Source organism: Taudactylus pleione, unplaced genomic scaffold, assembly GCF_031769625.1.
Source record: "Taudactylus pleione unplaced genomic scaffold, aTauple2 ptg000130l, whole genome shotgun sequence".
NCBI classification, from domain to species: domain Eukaryota; kingdom Metazoa; phylum Chordata; class Amphibia; order Anura; family Myobatrachidae; genus Taudactylus; species Taudactylus pleione.
In genome coordinates this window covers 1,373,835-1,391,367 of record NW_028284532.1, presented here as the reverse complement: position 1 = coordinate 1,391,367, position 17,533 = coordinate 1,373,835, and the positions used below count along the sequence as shown (strand labels likewise).

General features: G+C 41.2%; 1 protein-coding gene across 1 annotated transcript in view; it reads left to right on the top strand.

Moving 5' to 3' along the window:
• The window catches only part of ERBB3 (erb-b2 receptor tyrosine kinase 3), a 103,230-nt gene that overhangs the window by 46,698 nt on the left and 38,999 nt on the right, over nt 1-17,533 (top strand). The window contains exons 2-4 of the mRNA XM_088473059.1: nt 3,285-3,436; nt 9,408-9,594; nt 12,647-12,772. Of these exons, the coding sequence (XP_088329185.1) occupies nt 3,285-3,436; nt 9,408-9,594; nt 12,647-12,772 (465 nt within the window). The remainder of the gene's footprint in view (nt 1-3,284; nt 3,437-9,407; nt 9,595-12,646; nt 12,773-17,533) is intronic.

Here is a 17,533-nt window from a genome sequence, read left to right as displayed (position 1 = left end):
CGCAGCTGTGAAAACACAATGGACCTCATATACAAGTGCACTGTATATGCTCTAGAAATCACTTTGGTTTTGCACAGCTGCTCTTAGATGTTCCATCCAGTGCATTTCAAGGTTCTCCCCTTCTCTCCAATCTCAGTAATAATGCCTCAACCAACTAGAAATGCACAAATGTTTGTGGAGAGGCGGAAAAACGTGAAGATGAGCAACAGTGTAAATGTTACATGAAGTCTACCTTCCTATCACTTAATGACCACTCCTTTCACTAAATGTAACTTTTCAGTCCTTCTCAGTTTACCCAAAATCACGGCTTTAAAATAATTTTAAGTGTAAGTAACATCGAGACGAACACAGGTCACATTTTTGTATTCCGATTTTTTTTTTTCCCTTTTTTTTCCCCTTTTTTTTTAATACATTGGGTAAAGTACACCAAGAAATGTGCTTCCCTAATGAAGTGCAGGTAGAAGGTGCAAAATGTTTCTCACTGAAAGTATACAATGAGTTTAATTTGTTAATATTTATTGTTTGTTGTGTTTTGTATGTACAAAATTGTTCTATAAAAGTTACTCTACTTAGAAGAAGAAACCACAAATATGCCTCCATTATGCAAGACAAGGGACCCCTAGTCTAAAATGAATTGGAATATTTGCACTGCTCTGCAAAACTTGGTGCAACTACTCAGTACTAACACCTTACTCCACACAATTCCTCCTACAAGACGATGCAAACTTCTACTTCCTGCTATTGTACTCCACAAACTAATGCTTTTTGGTAGAAATCTAGGCACTCCATCACAAATCGAGGTCCATGGCATCACCATAGAGGACTTTGCCTTGTCCTAGTATTTTCACATTACCTCCCATATGTTGGAACCATTTTGTGTCAGAATGTTTACCTATATTAAGAGTTTAGCAGCGTAATATTTTTTTTTTTCTATATCCAAAGTAATGATAGGCAACATAGTATTGTATAGCATCTCGCAAGTTGTTCTTGGTACAGATAAAATTACAATCGTACATTGTGAATTCACAGGTTTTATATAACCTTAGCTGTAGGAAAACCTATTGCTTCCTTGTCTTGCTGATAAACAACCCCATACAATCCCTAATCTACAGGATGCAGTCAGGAAGCAGACTGTCGAAATGCAGACCGCCGGCTTCCCGACTGTCTAATCCCGGCAGGGGTCTAATGACAGGCGTCAAAATCCTGACGCCTGTCATTTTACCTACGCCGGGAGTCTGACGCCCGGCATACCAATTGAAGGTAAGCCGGCTGGCAGGCGCAGAGGTTAGGGTTAGGCATCCCCCCCCCCCCGGAGACTTAGGTTTAGGCTGCGGGGAAGGGGGGGGGGGTTAGGTTTGGGCACTTACAGGGGGGATAAGTGTTAGGGACCCCTAAGGGAGGGTTAGGGGAGGGTGATAAGGTTAGTGAATACTTAAAATACTTACCTGTCGGGATCTTCACTGCCGGTCTTCCAGCATCGGGATTTGAACATGCATCCGGCGGTATTTCATACCGATCCCCTAATCAACTATGCAGACATGTTCATTCTTTGACATAAAAAGCACCAGGAAAAGGACTAAAATAAAGAAATGGACCTTAGTCAGGAACACCACATGTAGCTATGTCCCATCACTGATACAAGTCAAAGCATTTCAGATTAAAGAAATAAACCTTCCCAATATTTGCTAATGCATGAATGGGACCTTACTTCTCATTCACTTAATTTGAAAATCTAATAGTAGACTCACAACACTGCTTCCTGTAGCAGGGAATGCTTGATAGTCTAAAATGATCGATAACAGAAAACAATAGCTCTATTTCTCTGCATGGCAAGCACACATTTTTGTCTTGGAATGTATTAGCCTTCCCTCTGAGAAAGATATAGAACCACTTAATGCACTAATTACATTAATATTTACAACTCCTGAAAATGTTTCTAGCAAAGCAGCGTCTGCAGTACAAGTTACAGAGATGTTATCCACAATTGTCTGGGGCAAGCCTGGTATTAGGCTCCCAGCTCCAGGAGACCCCCATGCCCCTGGATTTGCCTCATTCTGCAGTAATATACTGGGTTCCCCTGAGTTGTTATTTTGGAGTCCATAAACCTTTTTCATGCTTATTATGTAAAGTAACTGCATGTTCTTTCATGGGAACACTTGTAACACGTGTAATTATTGTCAGCCATCATTCATAAAAGGATCTATACAGTGTAAACATCCTGTATGTTGCATTTGGTTGAAATAAAATTCCACTATTAATTATATTAGATCAAACAAGTTCAAGTCAATTGATTATTTCTGGTAAGAACTGGGTGAAAATACATAATTATAAGACTTATATGACCAATTGTTGTACAGTCGGATGTAGTATGGTTTGCTGCAGGTGAAGTTAACATTTTTAAAGTGAAATTTAAATGACCTAAACTAAGTATATTTTCTTCTTAACGTTCTGAGCTAGGCAGCTACTGATAGGAATTGTCATGTTTCACTGTTATCCAAATATACAGTATATTGTTGTATGATTATCAGCAAATGTATTCACTATGTGAATGTGATGGATAGCTGTAGTCCTTCTCTTCTACTTGCCCTTTCATTGGTGTCTCCAATAAGACCGTATTACAAGACTTGTGCCATGGCTGTTACTAACCACTTGCACTTAAATCTCAGCACCGTGCTGTAAAAATAGGGGCAGAGGCAAAGTGACTGCTTTTGCGGCTAGCTGCGGAAGTCAGATTTACTACCCTACACTAAGTGAGATTCTGTACAGGTAATGTCAGAATACATGCTTCTTCAAGGGGAAAACCAACTGATTTTACACCAACTGTGGCAATCATCATCATTAGTACAGTCACTTACACCAGCCCCATGCTAGATGCAAGAGATCAGAAACAGGCCTCCCTTGCCAGTACATATGACCCAGAATCACACGGAACTCTAGGGACATCCATGACACTCTCACAAGACAGATCTATCGCGTGTTGATGACCAGTTTCAGCCCTATTCATGTGAAGGGAGATCTGTCTGACTCAGAACCGATCGTAGGTACACAACAATGCGTAAATTCACTTCTGCACATGCGTTGTATGATAAAAATCAATATTTGTGTCCGTGGGTAGAGATCCGTCTCACTCAGCATCAGGTCCAATGTGGCTGAATCAGCTCTTACATGGCAGTGTGGGTATTTTGTGCATTGCAAATACTTTCCTGCATGTATATGTACATGCTACTATTTGGGTTTTCAGAGTTCTATGGACATTACTCTTACTATATATTCTTCTCTTGCAGTGTGTACAGGGACAGTGAATGGTCTCAGTGTAACTGGTGAGGCTGAATACCAGCATCAGACTTTGAAGAACATGTACAACAACTGTCATATCGTCATGGGCAATCTGGAGATCGTTCTTGTTGAGAATAATAAAGATTTGTCTTTCTTGAAGGTAAGATACCGCCAAACAGTGACTGTCTAATCATCATGGCAGCCATCCTAAGATCCTATGCTGTTGTGTCTATCCCCTGCTCTATGCTTATACAATGTGTAGCAGGTGCTAAGCTAGCATGCTGAAACAACACACATCTTGTGATATTCACTGAACACCTACGTTACTGACAGTTGTGAACACATTATTATGTGAAATGTTAGTGAGTGTAGTCAGTTAGTGCTCCTGCAATAGGAATGTGGCTCCAGCCTGTCCTGTATAACTGGCCTTTATGCTGGATTATTACACAACTGGTTTCTCCTCCCTGTTCCGCCCTACAATCTTTAGCAGGTAAAGTCTTTTAGCAGGTAAAGTTCAACTACGGTGTATTCTACCCACACATGTGTAAGCAGGAGTCGCTCTTTTTTTTATTTTTTTTTAATTGCAAACTGTATCTGGTGCATCAAGGTATAAGCAAGCCGTGACAGTATCAGTCATCATTGCAACATAGAATAACCTTCAGCCGCACAGTCCACATTACATTATAGCCAAAGCTTTATTAATGTAACAGAAACACAATCTAAAACATTGTAGCCAGCCCTCTGTACTGTACAGTACAATGACAACAGAAAGCTTTCATACACATGGCTTTCCTCAGTGGATGTTGGCCTGTGCAGGATGGAATGACATCACTTCCTTTCACTGCCACTGTGTTAATGAAATTTATGTTCCTCTTCATGATTAATACTGAAGTCCTCCTACTGTCATGTTCAGAACATGAGAAGTGCATTTCACTAGTTCAACAGCTGTTGTCCAATCAACAACTGATATCCTAATGCCATGCTTTGCATTGCGTGTTTGCATAAATAACTCAAAGTATATGTCATGGAATTTAATATCACTGAAGCTAGTGTCATTGAGGAACATAGTTGCAAGTTTTATATCCAGCTAAAGTACGTAGCTACAGCATCTGAGATGTATTAGGCAGATCACACTAATCATGGTGTTTCCAAACATTGATATTTTGGTTTGTGTCATACAGCACTTTTCCAGCTAGCGCAGTGTAACATAGAAACATAGAATTTGACGGAAGATAAGGACCACTTGGCCCATCTAGTCTGCCCCTTTTCATTTATCCTTTTGGCATCTTCAACCCTATTTGCTCCTTAGGTCTCTCTTAAGGATATTCTTATGATTATCCCAAGCGTGTTTAAATTGTTCAACCGCCTTAGCTTCAACCACCTCTGATGGGAGGCTATTCCACTTATCCACTACCCCTTCTGTGAAGTAAGTTTTTCTCAAATTTCCTCTGAGCCTACCACCCTCCAGTCTCCGTGTATGTCCTCGTGTTCTTGTACATCCCTTCCTTTGAAGAATGTTAAAACCCTTAAGTTTCTATCATTCCTCCCCCCCCTTTACCTTCTCTGCTCCAAACTATACATATCAAGATCTTTTAGTCTTTGTGGGTAAGCTCTGTGCTATAGGCCATGCACCATTTTAGTTGCCCTTCTCTGTACAGTCTCTAATGTATTTATATCCTTCACAGTGGCAAATGCAGGATTTTTAAGGGGGGGAGTTATATATATATAATCGCACCCATAGATAGTATACACACAAAAGCATGTGTAGATACACAGCATTCATACACACATAACTTATAAGCCTACTCACGCACAGCAGACACACACACACACACACGCATACTTACACACAGCAATCATATATACACACACACACAAGCATACTTACACACAGCAATCATATATACACACACACACACAGGAATACTTACACACAAAATACCTACATATATACATACTTACAGCATACAGTCATACATATATACACACACACGCGCATACTTATACACAGCACACACACACAAACATCAGTATACTTACCGTGGGCTGAGGAGGAGGAGCCAGGGTCACCGCCGTAGCCCATGTGAGCGGAACTGCTGCTGCTTCTCCTCATGGGTAGCAGCTCCCTCACGGCGATCTCCTCCTGCAGATGTAAGACTTGCTGTCCATGGATCCGCGGCAGCTCCGACGCACACGCAGCTAGTGCAGAGATGGAGACAGTGCTGTCTCCGACTCTATAAAAAAAAAAACAATTTGGTCCGTTAGGGGGGGGGAACGGGGTTCTGGATACTCAGAAACTCCCCCTGCATGTGTCACTGCTTCTGGAGATATGGCCTCCAGAACTGAACACAGTACCAATGACCTATACAGTGGTATTATCACTTCTTTCTTCCTGCTACTGATTCCTCTCCCTATGCAACCAAGCATTAATCAGCGCTAAATATCTGCCCTAGTGACAATGTAGCAGTATTGTTACAGCTAAAGGGCACAAATGTGACAGGGGTGTTTAGTAGGGCAGTCACTAGACAGGTTCACATCCTTTAGGCAATCTAGACTTCCGTCTAGGGCCCAATGGACCTTAAGAGTTCATAGTATGTTACCTAGTCACCATGACGTCTTAATGAGTCTCTGGTCCATTCAGCATAGGTGTAGCTGCTAAAACTGCATCTGTGGTAGGTCAGCAACCTTCAGCGTTGCTCTACATACTGCCTAGAATGTGAATGCCTTCTTGCTAGGCTGAGAAATAACACATTTAGGAAAGCCACTTTATACAATACATTGTGCCACAGTGGTACAGCTATGGTCAAAAGTATTGAGAATGGAACAAGTATTAGTTTTCACAAAGTTTGCTGCTTCAGTGTTTTTAGACCTTTTTGTCAGATGTTACTCTGGTATACTGAAGTAAAATTACAAGCATGTCATAAGTGTCAAAGGCTTTTATTGACAATTACATTAAGTTTATGTAAAGAGTCCATATTTGCAGTGTTGATCCCTTCTTTTACAAGACCTCTGCAATTCGCCCTGGCATGCTGTCAATCAACTTCTGGGCCACATACTGACTGATGGCCGCCCATTCTTGCCTAATCAATGCTTGGAGTTTGTCAGAATTTGTGGGTTTTTGTTTGTCCACCCGCCTCTTGAGGATTGACCACAAGTTCTCAATGGGATTAAGGTCTGAGGAGTTTCCTGGCCATGGACCCAAAATTTTGTTGATGTTTTGTTCCCCGAGCCACTTAGTTATTACTTTTGCCTTATGGCAAGGTGCTCCATCATGCTGGAAAAGGCATTGTTCATCACCAAACTGTTCTTGGATGGTTGGGAGAAGTTGCTCTTGGAGGATGTTTTGGTACCATTCTTTATTCATGGCTGTGTTCTTAGGCAAAATTGTGAGTGAGCCCACTCCAAACATGAATGGTCTCAGGATGCTGCCTGCATATGTAACCACTTATGGTAAAAGATTGCACTGGTTCACAAAGAAAACAAATAAGGAAATATGATAGTATATATTATATCTGCAATATTTACATTTAAGGAATTATTTATTAACATTTATTTAGATAGTGCCCAGCAAATCCAGGAGACTGAGGAGGGTGGGTTGCTGTGGTGGACTCTACCCCTAGGACATCCTGCCCTGTGCGATGACACCAGTCATACCACCCTCCTTACAGCCCTGGACAACTCCATTTTCGAAGCTTGTTAAATTGCATTACTGTACTACATCATATTGGGACTGTGTTATGCTGTGATTTGTGTCACACACGTGGGAGATATCTTTGATCATTCCTAATTTGACAATAGTAAATATTTACTTGGTGGATATACTTTTGTCTCTACATTATTTATGTGGCTTGATAAATAAGCCCCAAGTCACACAACCATGTTGGTTTGGAGGTCAGAGAGCTTTCACAGTGAAGAAGAAAAATACATGTAAGCCTATGGATGTTGGATGGTAGTCCAGGAAAAGGATAAGCATGTCCAAAGAGTATCGTTTCCAGGGAACACTTTAAAATTCCGATTTGGAAAGCTTAATTCCTTTAAATATAGGCAACTACTGCAGAGACTGACATAGTGGAGCGGATGCTATAAACCTGTTTCTGAGTGGGACGCAGTGGAGTGATGTTTGGTCTGTGCATACCTGAGCTGCACTGTGCATGCTTTCGCGCTTTCTAATTTTGTTCGTAGAGTTGCAGAACAAATATAGATGCACGGTAGTAGAAATGTGAGGGGTGTTCCTGAACGGAGGTTTTGCACCTTATGGAGGTGTTAGCAGCGTGTCGCAGGCGTGATGGGGAAAGTGTTTCCTTACCGAGACGCACAGCCCTGTACATGGGAGGCCATTTTCGGACGGAAAAACTGCACCTTCCATAGTGCTGGTGCAAGTTTCCTTGGTGTGTCTTTTGAAGCGTCAATCGGTATTTCAATGTCTATGTACGCTGACAGTGGGCATCTCAGTCCTTGCACATTCCGGGTGCACGGATCTATAACAGGGAAGGGCTTTGTGGTGGCATTAGCATAAAGATGCAAACACGATTGAGGCAAAAATGCAGCCACATCTGCGTCCATCTCTGAATCAGGCCCAATGTCTTAAATTGCAAATGTGCAAATGTATGGTCAAACCACAGTATGTGCACCATATGTATTAAACAATGAATTGATAAATATAGAGAAATGATTTACCCTTGATGTTATCAGGATACAGTACATACACGATCATTGAGGAAGCTTACAGGCAAAGTTAAACAGGGTGCTAATCCTGGTAAGGTGCCTTCAATTTGCCACACACACTGCATTAAACTGTCTTTGTTTGTACCACTCCTCTGTCACTCAAGTGGGTGGTTTGTATAGTTTTGGTTTCCAGCATGGAATTACTTTTTGTGTGTACATAAGGACACACGGTTAGATTAGGAAACTAGAGTATGTAAGTTTTAGCCTATTTGCAAATTGTGTAGAAAAATGGATGAAGGGATACTGCTGAGAAACCCTGGAACTTCGCAATATTTTACCAGTACCAGGCTGGTTCCATTAGACAAACTCTCAGCTCCAGGAACCCCACTGTGATCCTACTCCAGATACATGTTATACACCTCAAAGCTAATAACAAATGTTGTTTTGGTTTTTGGTTTATTTTTAATTTTCAGTAAATGTAGTGTATTTCATGAGATTGCATAACTAATGTTAATTGGATAGATATATTGGTCTGATTGTACATTATTTTATTTCACAATGGTAAGAAGCAAAAAGAGCAGCAGCTTCAGAAGCTCCAGCTATGTGCTCTGAAGCCCAGCTCCATTCTGATTTCAGCTCTGTCTCGTCCCAAGAGCATATACACTATGTAGACAAGTGATTGGACACTGACAGCAAATAGATTAATGAGATTTTATTGACGTCAGTACTTTGCCAAGAAGAGTGTAGGTCCACCACATGCAGTGATTACTGCAGACAAACTGTCCACAAGTTTCTGGACAACAGCAGGCGGTATGGTCTGCCATTTTGCCTTAAGTACAGTGACCAACTGTGGCACTGAAGAAGGTTGAGTCGGCCTAGAATGCACCCGTCGCTCCAATTAATCCCAGAGGCTCTCAATGGGGTTAAGATCTGGACTCTGAGCTGGCCAGTCCATCCGGGTTACCGAATTCTCTGTCGCTCTGGTAACATGACAGGTGGTATTGTCACCTTGATAAAAACCTTAATTGTTTCCGTAGAACTGCCACAATGTAGGGAGCACAGAGTTATCGAGATCATCTCTATACTTCTCGTTTTATACCTTCACGAACACATGTCTGCTGCAGGAGCACACTATTTTGCTTGTGCGGGGGTGTCCAATCACTTTTTCGTCTATATAGTGTAGCACTTAAAAAAAAAAAAAAAAAAATAGTTCGGTGCCAATCCAGGTCTTGTAGTCATCCCTACAAATGTCCCTCCTATTTTGGTTATGGAATATGACAATGTGCCTAGTGCCTTTTTTCCATTAACATCCAATGAGCATTGGCCTTGTCCAGTCTAAGGCTCCATGTAAGCCCATTGCTGCTGTCTGGGATATAATGCCAAATGTTTAAGTGGTTATTGTAGTAAAAATGTTCAAGTGTTGATCATTGCTAAATGTATCTCTTATTTCCCTGGTTTATTTTCAGTCCATACGAGAAGTCACTGGATACGTCCTGATCGCTTTGAATATTTTTACATATCTGCCACTAGACAACCTGCGTGTGATTCGAGGACAAAATCTTTACGAAGACAAATACTCTCTTTACATGACCCTAAATAACCAGGTTAATGGGACACAAGGCATCCAGAAGCTAAGCTTCCACCAGCTCACAGGTATGAGAAAATGTCCAATATATTTCTAGCACAGGTGTGGATCAGGGTGCATGTCTGTATAGAGATGAACTCCGTGCCACCATTCTGGCTCTACCAAATCTATGCTTCATTCCAGGTACAGATTTGTGGATAACCACGTATTTATTACTTTTCCCATTACTGTATTTTTATAATAATAATAATCATCATAATAATCATTTTACATATTCTACAAGTGTAAATGAGTATGAGCGGAATTACATCCATGTGCATGTTATGTGCGTATGACTCAGTTTGGAATGGAACCGTGATAGTCTGATGTTGGAGGGGGTGTATGCAGCATACAGCAAATGGCAACTACAGCCTGTGCTGCAGAGCTGAGTTCAAGCTTAAGTCCCATCAGCTTACCAATATTTCCTATTAAACCTCATCATATATTACATTATCAATAATTTATTGCTATATACAGTATACCTGATTACATCCTCTATGATCTTATTTAATCTGAGCAGCATTACCCCTATTTATATTGAAAGATGTACCTTAATTCACGCCTATTACAGACATTCCACACGAGGAAAACCTCCACTATCCAGACACTTGATATTTATTATATGCATCTACTTAAATAATTCCATCTAAGGGCCGTATTAAATTCGGAGCAAAAAGCCGTTTCCGCATTTTTTTTGCGAAAATTTTGCCTGTTTTTTTTTTTTTTCCTCCGTATTCATTTCCATTCCGTTTTCCGTTTTCGCTAATGGCACTGAAATAGGCGATACTTTTTCTCCACAGAGTAGCAGGTGAAAAAAGTGTGAAATCTATATTTTGTGGTGCAGATGTTGGGACACCACTCACAATCCTTGGTACACCCCCCCCCCCCCCCCCCCAATGGACAATTCATCAAAAAAAGAATACCCCCAAAAACGCCTTTGAAATTTGTGCCGAAAATGACAAAAGTGGGGGGACAACTGCAAAAACTAGCGAAATAAGGTTCTGGGGGTGCTCTAAGAAGGGGCCAAGTGTTTTTAGGATTGCAGGTACTTGTATGACGGAGGAATTTCACTTTTCTAAAACTTCACTTTAGAGACATTAAAATATGCTAGTACCCATTTTCAAGTACCCCAAATTTGACATGACTACTTATTTTCCCCCCAAAATACTGCTTAATGCCATTCTTCACCACTTTTGCAAGGACAATAATAACAAGGATTTTAAACAACTTCAGTACCCCAATTAGTTTTATTAGGGCTATTAGAACACTTTTACATTGAACCCCAATGTTAGTGCATCTTTTTGGGGGTTTCAGTCTGATTTCCCCAAGTCTGACAGTACTTTCGCCTGTTCTGCATTCTACGCTTGCCGTTTTCGCCTGTTTAGGAATTGAGTATGGCGGAAAGTGGGTACGCGCACGATAAGTTTTCACGTCCAAAACACGCGATGTAGACGAAATGTCGGCCAGGCGGAACTTTTCCGCGGATGCAAAACTAATTGAATACGGCCCTAAATCTGAAGCTTCAGTCTTGGAGGCAGATTATCAGGTTATGTTAATACATTTGGCAGGCCCTGATTCCAATGGCGCAGTAATGGTCTTTTGCCGCTTGTCTGTAGGCAGCAGTATTGCTGCTGATGGTTTATGTTGCTGTTAGTGATGAAGGCATTCTTTAGCCAGAGCATTAATGGACCATTATTATTATCCGTAGTGCTGTACACAAAAAAACAAAAACGCACAACAGAATTACAGGACATACAGTATGTACAATACACATCAGTTAACTCTAGCAGAAGTAAATAGTTCAGATCAAAACAGTACAGTAACGTCATACAGTAGGTGAGAGAGAGGATAAAAATTAATTTATGCGATTTCAACCAAATCGCATGGCAGACAGAAGAATTAAACCTAAGACATGGAAGACAGGTATGACAGACATGAACACTTGTGCTGTTTGACGCACAAGTGGGCGTCTCAGTCCCTGCACAATCAGACGCACGCTATGCACCCGGGAAGGGCTTTGTAGCAGCATTAGTATAAAGTCGCAGACACAACTGCAACAAAACACGCAAGGATGACCACAACTGCATCTAACTTAGAATCGGGCCCATAATTTTAGTAGTATTCAATATTATACTATAATGTATAACCAGTGGACTTATCCAAAGATAGAGACCGGATCATATATTATCTGTTTGTTTGGTCGTGTAGGAAACACAACTTTACCCAAAGCTGAGTTTTCAGATTTGCTTGGTATTCGCCTTTTTGAAGTCCCCTTTCTGCCCCTCCGTTGTTAGGATTTTCATGGACATATCATTCTGTCAATTAGATATTGTCAGTTTTCAAAGAATTGATTCTTCCATTGTGATTTTTTTTGGAAACCACCAAAGTATTGTTCTAAAATAAGGACATTCCCAGGACAGAGTCTCATTGAGTTGCAAGCTGACTGGCCTAATGGGGACATCCCCCTATGGTAACCTCAGCAGTGAGTTATAGGGAGATCTGGCAGCTAGTCTTGTTTGTGATCAGTTTTATTAAGCAGCCAGGCTGCACTCCTCCTTCCTCACTGGTGATACAATACAGGCAGAATGCTGCTTGGTGACTGCAATCCTTACACTGTTTGTGTACAGAAACACCCTGATGGACTTTAGCCATTTGTTTTTGTTCATACCTTTACTACTACTGGAGCTGTGCCAGCATTATTGTGTTTTCTACTCTACCAGACAAACCGATTAAAATATGAACCTGTCTCTATCTTTGGAGAAGTGCACTGGTTATACAGGTTTTAGAGTTCAGCAAATACAACTTGCTCACTAAAGAGCGTACATTTATCCTGTATGTACAGAGAAGTGTCATTAGGTCTGTGTACAAGGTGCTGGAGACCCTCTCTAGAGAACACTGATTTTCCTAATGTAGACTTGCATGAAAATGCAGCCTATCTATTCAGTAGTGACTGAGGCGTGAGTCACTCTATGATTGACTGAATGTTGGTTTAGCGCACAAACTGGCTGCCTTCACAGTGCTAAGGTAATTGGCACACCGTAATAGGTAACCAATTTATTATTTGTCATTTGTTCTTCCCAGAAATCCTTGCTGGTGGTGTTCATATCACTAAGAATGAGCAACTGTGCTTCACTGATACCATTGATTGGAAAGACATCATTCGAGATCCCAAGGCTCAGGTTGAAATTGAAGATAATGCTATAACTTGTAAGTCCTGGCCTTGACTAAAGGCATTCCAGACGTCTAAAGTACCTCATTAAAACTGTCTAAGGGTCATAAAAAAATGCTGTTTTTCTATAACGGAGGCTGCGGAAAAGGGATCACAAGTTCCCTGTACTGCGAGAATGCTCCATAGGCACAAAGCGGTAAAGCTGGTAACCTACAGGACCAAGGGGGTGATGTATCAAACCTCGGAGAGAGAGATAAAGTACCAACCAATCAGCTCCTAACTGTAATGTTTCAAACACAACCTGTAAAATAGCAGTTGGAGCTGATTGGTCAGTACTTTAGCTCTCCAAGGTTTGATACCTCTCCCCCCCCAAGCTTGGTAAAGCTACGCTGTTACATTTCAACTCATTTTAGAAGACAAATGATAGCCACAATGCTAGTAAGAAACAGTGGTAATCTCTCTCTCTCCCTCTCCCTCTCCCTCTCTCTCCTATGTAAAATAGGTTGATTTGTGTTTATGATAATTTGTTGCCCACTGGAATGCTTTACAATTACTAAGAATGAAACCTATATGGATTGAATCAATCATAAAACATGGTCACACTGCTAAATATTTAATTGTAAAAATAAATAAATCCATATCTCATTATTGTTTAAATCACAGTGTGAAACCATCAGAGGTGAATGTCATGGTTTTTTTTTATAGTAAATCCATTTGTTGCTACCACAGTTGCATCAGTTTGAATATAAATAGAAACAATGCAGACTGGGAGGTTAGTTACACTTGAGCACAACACTGAGGCTGTTTCTATGTATCCCCAGAGCGTCTGATTTCAGCTCGCTTGGACCTAGGCCAGATGTCTTATCAATAAGATTAGGACTGGATGGGTAAAGTTCGCTATAGTGAGATGTGAGAACTTTTGAAAACAGAGCTTCTGTATAGGTGTCAGGGGAAATTCCCTCCGTACTAGGTCTCTGGTTTATGGAAAAGGCATATGTGATTTTCATGTCGGAAAGTAAATGTGTGCTGGATGCTGATCTCTGCTATCCGACCATCTGTGTTTACTCTGTATGTGTTACTTTCGCTCAAGTGGACAGATCCCGGCAGCGTACCGTGAGGAAGTAGAGTATAGTACAAAGAGGTAGTGGACCAGCAGAAAAAGTACTGGACATTCAAGAAGCATAATACTGTAATAGAAGCATATTATTGAAATAGACAGGGTAGGTAACACGTGTTGTACAGAACATGCAGTATTAGCCAAGGTAGCCCCAGAGCAGCACTGTTTCTTTCTCTCTCTTTAGTCTAGGTTTAGTCTTTGATATGGCCAATTATGTAAACCCTATGACTGTGTAGGCATTGTGGCCTGAGCGTGCAGAGAGCACCATTACTAGCATATTGTATCTTCAGTTACAGTGACCTAGGGCAATACATACTGTAAGTATAGGGGGACCTGGGAAGTGCCTGACTGATGGAACATGTACAATGTGACAGCTATCACCACTGCCTCCATTGTCCCAACTGTAACACTGTCATTTACTAGTCCCTAATGACATAACCGATTTATTTCTTCCTGTTCCACCCCCCACATCTACTAGCATATATGTTTTCTACTCTCCCAATTAAGCATTTAAATATACTGACACAATATTTTCATACCCAAACATCCATATTTCTTGTGTCTACAGCAGTGGTTCCCAAACTGTGTGCCTAGGCACCCTGGGGTGCCTCGGGAAACTTGCAGAGGTGCCTCAGGTTGGTGGTCTAGAACAAAATCAAACTATTTATGGTCAATGTAATTTAAATATGTGGACAAACAAAAGCGCAAATCTGTTCACCACCACATAACTGACTCTAAAGAGGACAGGTCAACACAATTTACTTCACTACATTTTTTTCTGAATTTCTCAATAACAAACATTTTGGCTTAGTGGTGCCGTGAAAACAATGCTGATACTCTAGGGCGCCGTGATTCAAAAAAGTTTGGGAACCACTGGTCTACGTAATAAGGTAAATATGGAGGAAAGACGGACTCAACGTCACTGTTTCCTCCATATTTGCCTCAGTACATAGGCCCCAATATTGCTCTCTGCTGCATTGCATGGCTATCAACTTGGAGTGCTGTAGAAGGAGTCTAGGGGGTATATTTACTAAAGTGAGACTTTTTAGAAGTGAAGATGTTGCCCACAGCTTCTTCTTCCATGGTTAATTACCTAATAACTGCAGACCAGCAGCTTTATTTCCACATTTATTCTCTTCATCAACCCCTCATTGTGACAATAAATACTGAGATTATGATAACAGCCTGAAAAACCCTCTTATTTTACTTTATTAGGAATGACCTGGTCTCTTTGAACTTGGCAGTGAACAGGTTACATTCCCTTGAGAACCCATATTGTTAATAATGGCCTTTTAAAGTATTTACAATGTTTTAACACAGTCAGCTAACATTATAGTTTGCAGCAGCATTTTAATATATGTTGGATACAAATGTAACTGCAACATTTAATTACCTGTTCTGGATAATGTTACTTTGTGGCTAAGTTGATAATTATTAATATTGTTGATGGCTGTGACTGGGTGTAACATTTATGTGTGATGAGCTCTGCATGTCCTGCGTGTCTGTAGCGACAGTCTCCAGCTCAGGTGCCATACAGTTCAGCTCCGCAAACCCTTTTTAGCAAATATTAGCTCATGCCACCAGGGAGCCAAGATAAACTCTGCTTCGCCAAGCCTCTGCCATCTCTTATCCTATTTCAAGAGGCCAGCCATCATTGTGCTGTAACGCAAACACTTTACATGACACAGAGAAGTTATTTTATTATTAAGACGCAGTAATACCAGTAAAAGAAATGTCATTGTTTTTGACATCCTGTGTGGTAAAATGTTTTTTACTGCATTATGCCCCTTACACAGTTGGTCTTGCTTGTACTGTACCATGCCTGTAGTAGTGATTTTACACACCCATGGGCTGTCAGGGTTTCTTGCAGTAGGAATCACACTTGTAGATACAGAATAAGTCTGTCTTCTTCCTATGATGAGTGACCATCTGACCTATTTGCATTTGCAGCCGACACAAACGTCAGATTGGTACAATTCTAATAATCAGTTATACAGATAAGTTAGTACAGTCATTAGTGCCTCTGCTGACTATATGTAAACACCAGCTGGCATCTAGAACATAAGCACAGATAGGAGGAATTGGATGGAGCCTCATCCTATATACTACGCTAATATGAGGGACCATATACCATCTATAATATAATGTTTGTCATACTCTTCTACATGCATTGGGACCATGGACCTCATTCAGAGTCAGTCGTTGCGGCCGCTCGGTCGTAAGGTAAAAGGGTCCGGATATGCAAATGCAAGTTGCGCCGTTAAGGTGGGATCGTTAGCTGGACGAGCGAGGGGAGGATGCGGCCGTAAGACTAAAAACACGCCCCCTTCTCGTTTGCAATACACGACATCTCCAGACATATAAGGATTAATCGAGACCATCGGGAACCATCGGAGCTGGTCGTAGAGCTTAAGGTTGACCATACCCTCTCTTAAGCACTACGATCAAGTCAGTGTAAAAACCACCCATGTCACGTGTGCCATGACACTACTTAGTTAATTATGCACTCCCATAAAACGCCGTTTGCATAGTCAGGCACGCCTGCGTTCGGATCTCCACTCCCCCGTTCACAAGCACCTTCCCCTGTTACCAGCCACAAACGCCTCATCCTGTCACTCAAACTAACAACCTGGCTGTGTTCAAGGAGAGAGCAATTTCTGATCGTAATAGCTAGTTTGTGCACGCGCATTGCGAATTTTATGCATGCACAGTTTAGCGAACATCGGTGGCGTACGACCGACCGGCCGCAACGACCGACTCTGAATGAGGTCCCATACACCATCTATAATATAATGTTTGTCATACTTTTCTACACGCATAGAGAGCTTTTTGACAAGGCAAGAATTATTCCCACATCATGTTCCCGTTTAGCTTCATCTGTGTCTTTCTCAGGTAGGGAACCATCACAAAGAGTAGACATAAACCCTTTATGGGATGACAGAAGAAGCACAATGTCTCAAGCATGGAGTGGGTCCGTCTGGCATTTGCTAGACCTGCAGAGTGAGAAAAGTGCCTCATCAGTGGGCATTGATTATGGTTTTTACTAGAGAACTGGAATTTTCAGGCAAGTGACCCAATACTGTGAGGAATTTTGGAATCTAATCCTCCTAGATACCCAGGGTGAGAAGGCTGATAGTCCTACTACAAGGGGGATGAAGGTGCCAGCCAGGGGTGGGGAGTAACTTGTATAGCTTAGTGGTATAATAATAATGGAGTGAGCTTTGGAGGTTGCGGGTCTTGGATGTTTAGGTGATCATAGGATGGAAGATACTGATCGCATACGTAAGTCTGAAGATTCAATGTCCACTCAAATTTTAGTACCAACTGAGTGCATTTGAATACACTGGGCGCTGACAATTGCAGAATAACATTTCTTGTGATCAGGGGCTTCTAGACGTCCTTCTTTAGAGTGTCTGTACAGCAGACCTAGCTTGATATGGGGGTTTCTCCCTGACCAGATGCATTTAGAGTTAAATTGAAATACTGACTGGAATTGTAACTGGTAAGACTAGAACTTGCTTAGAAAATTGGTGATTTATACTGAAGATCTATTTGCCTTTACTAGATTTCGTAATTAGAAAATTGATTTGTAACCCACTGAAACAAAATAACTAAAATATGGACCTGATGCACCTCAGTGTATGGTGACAAATTGCCCAGTCCAAGATCATAGTGCCTTGTC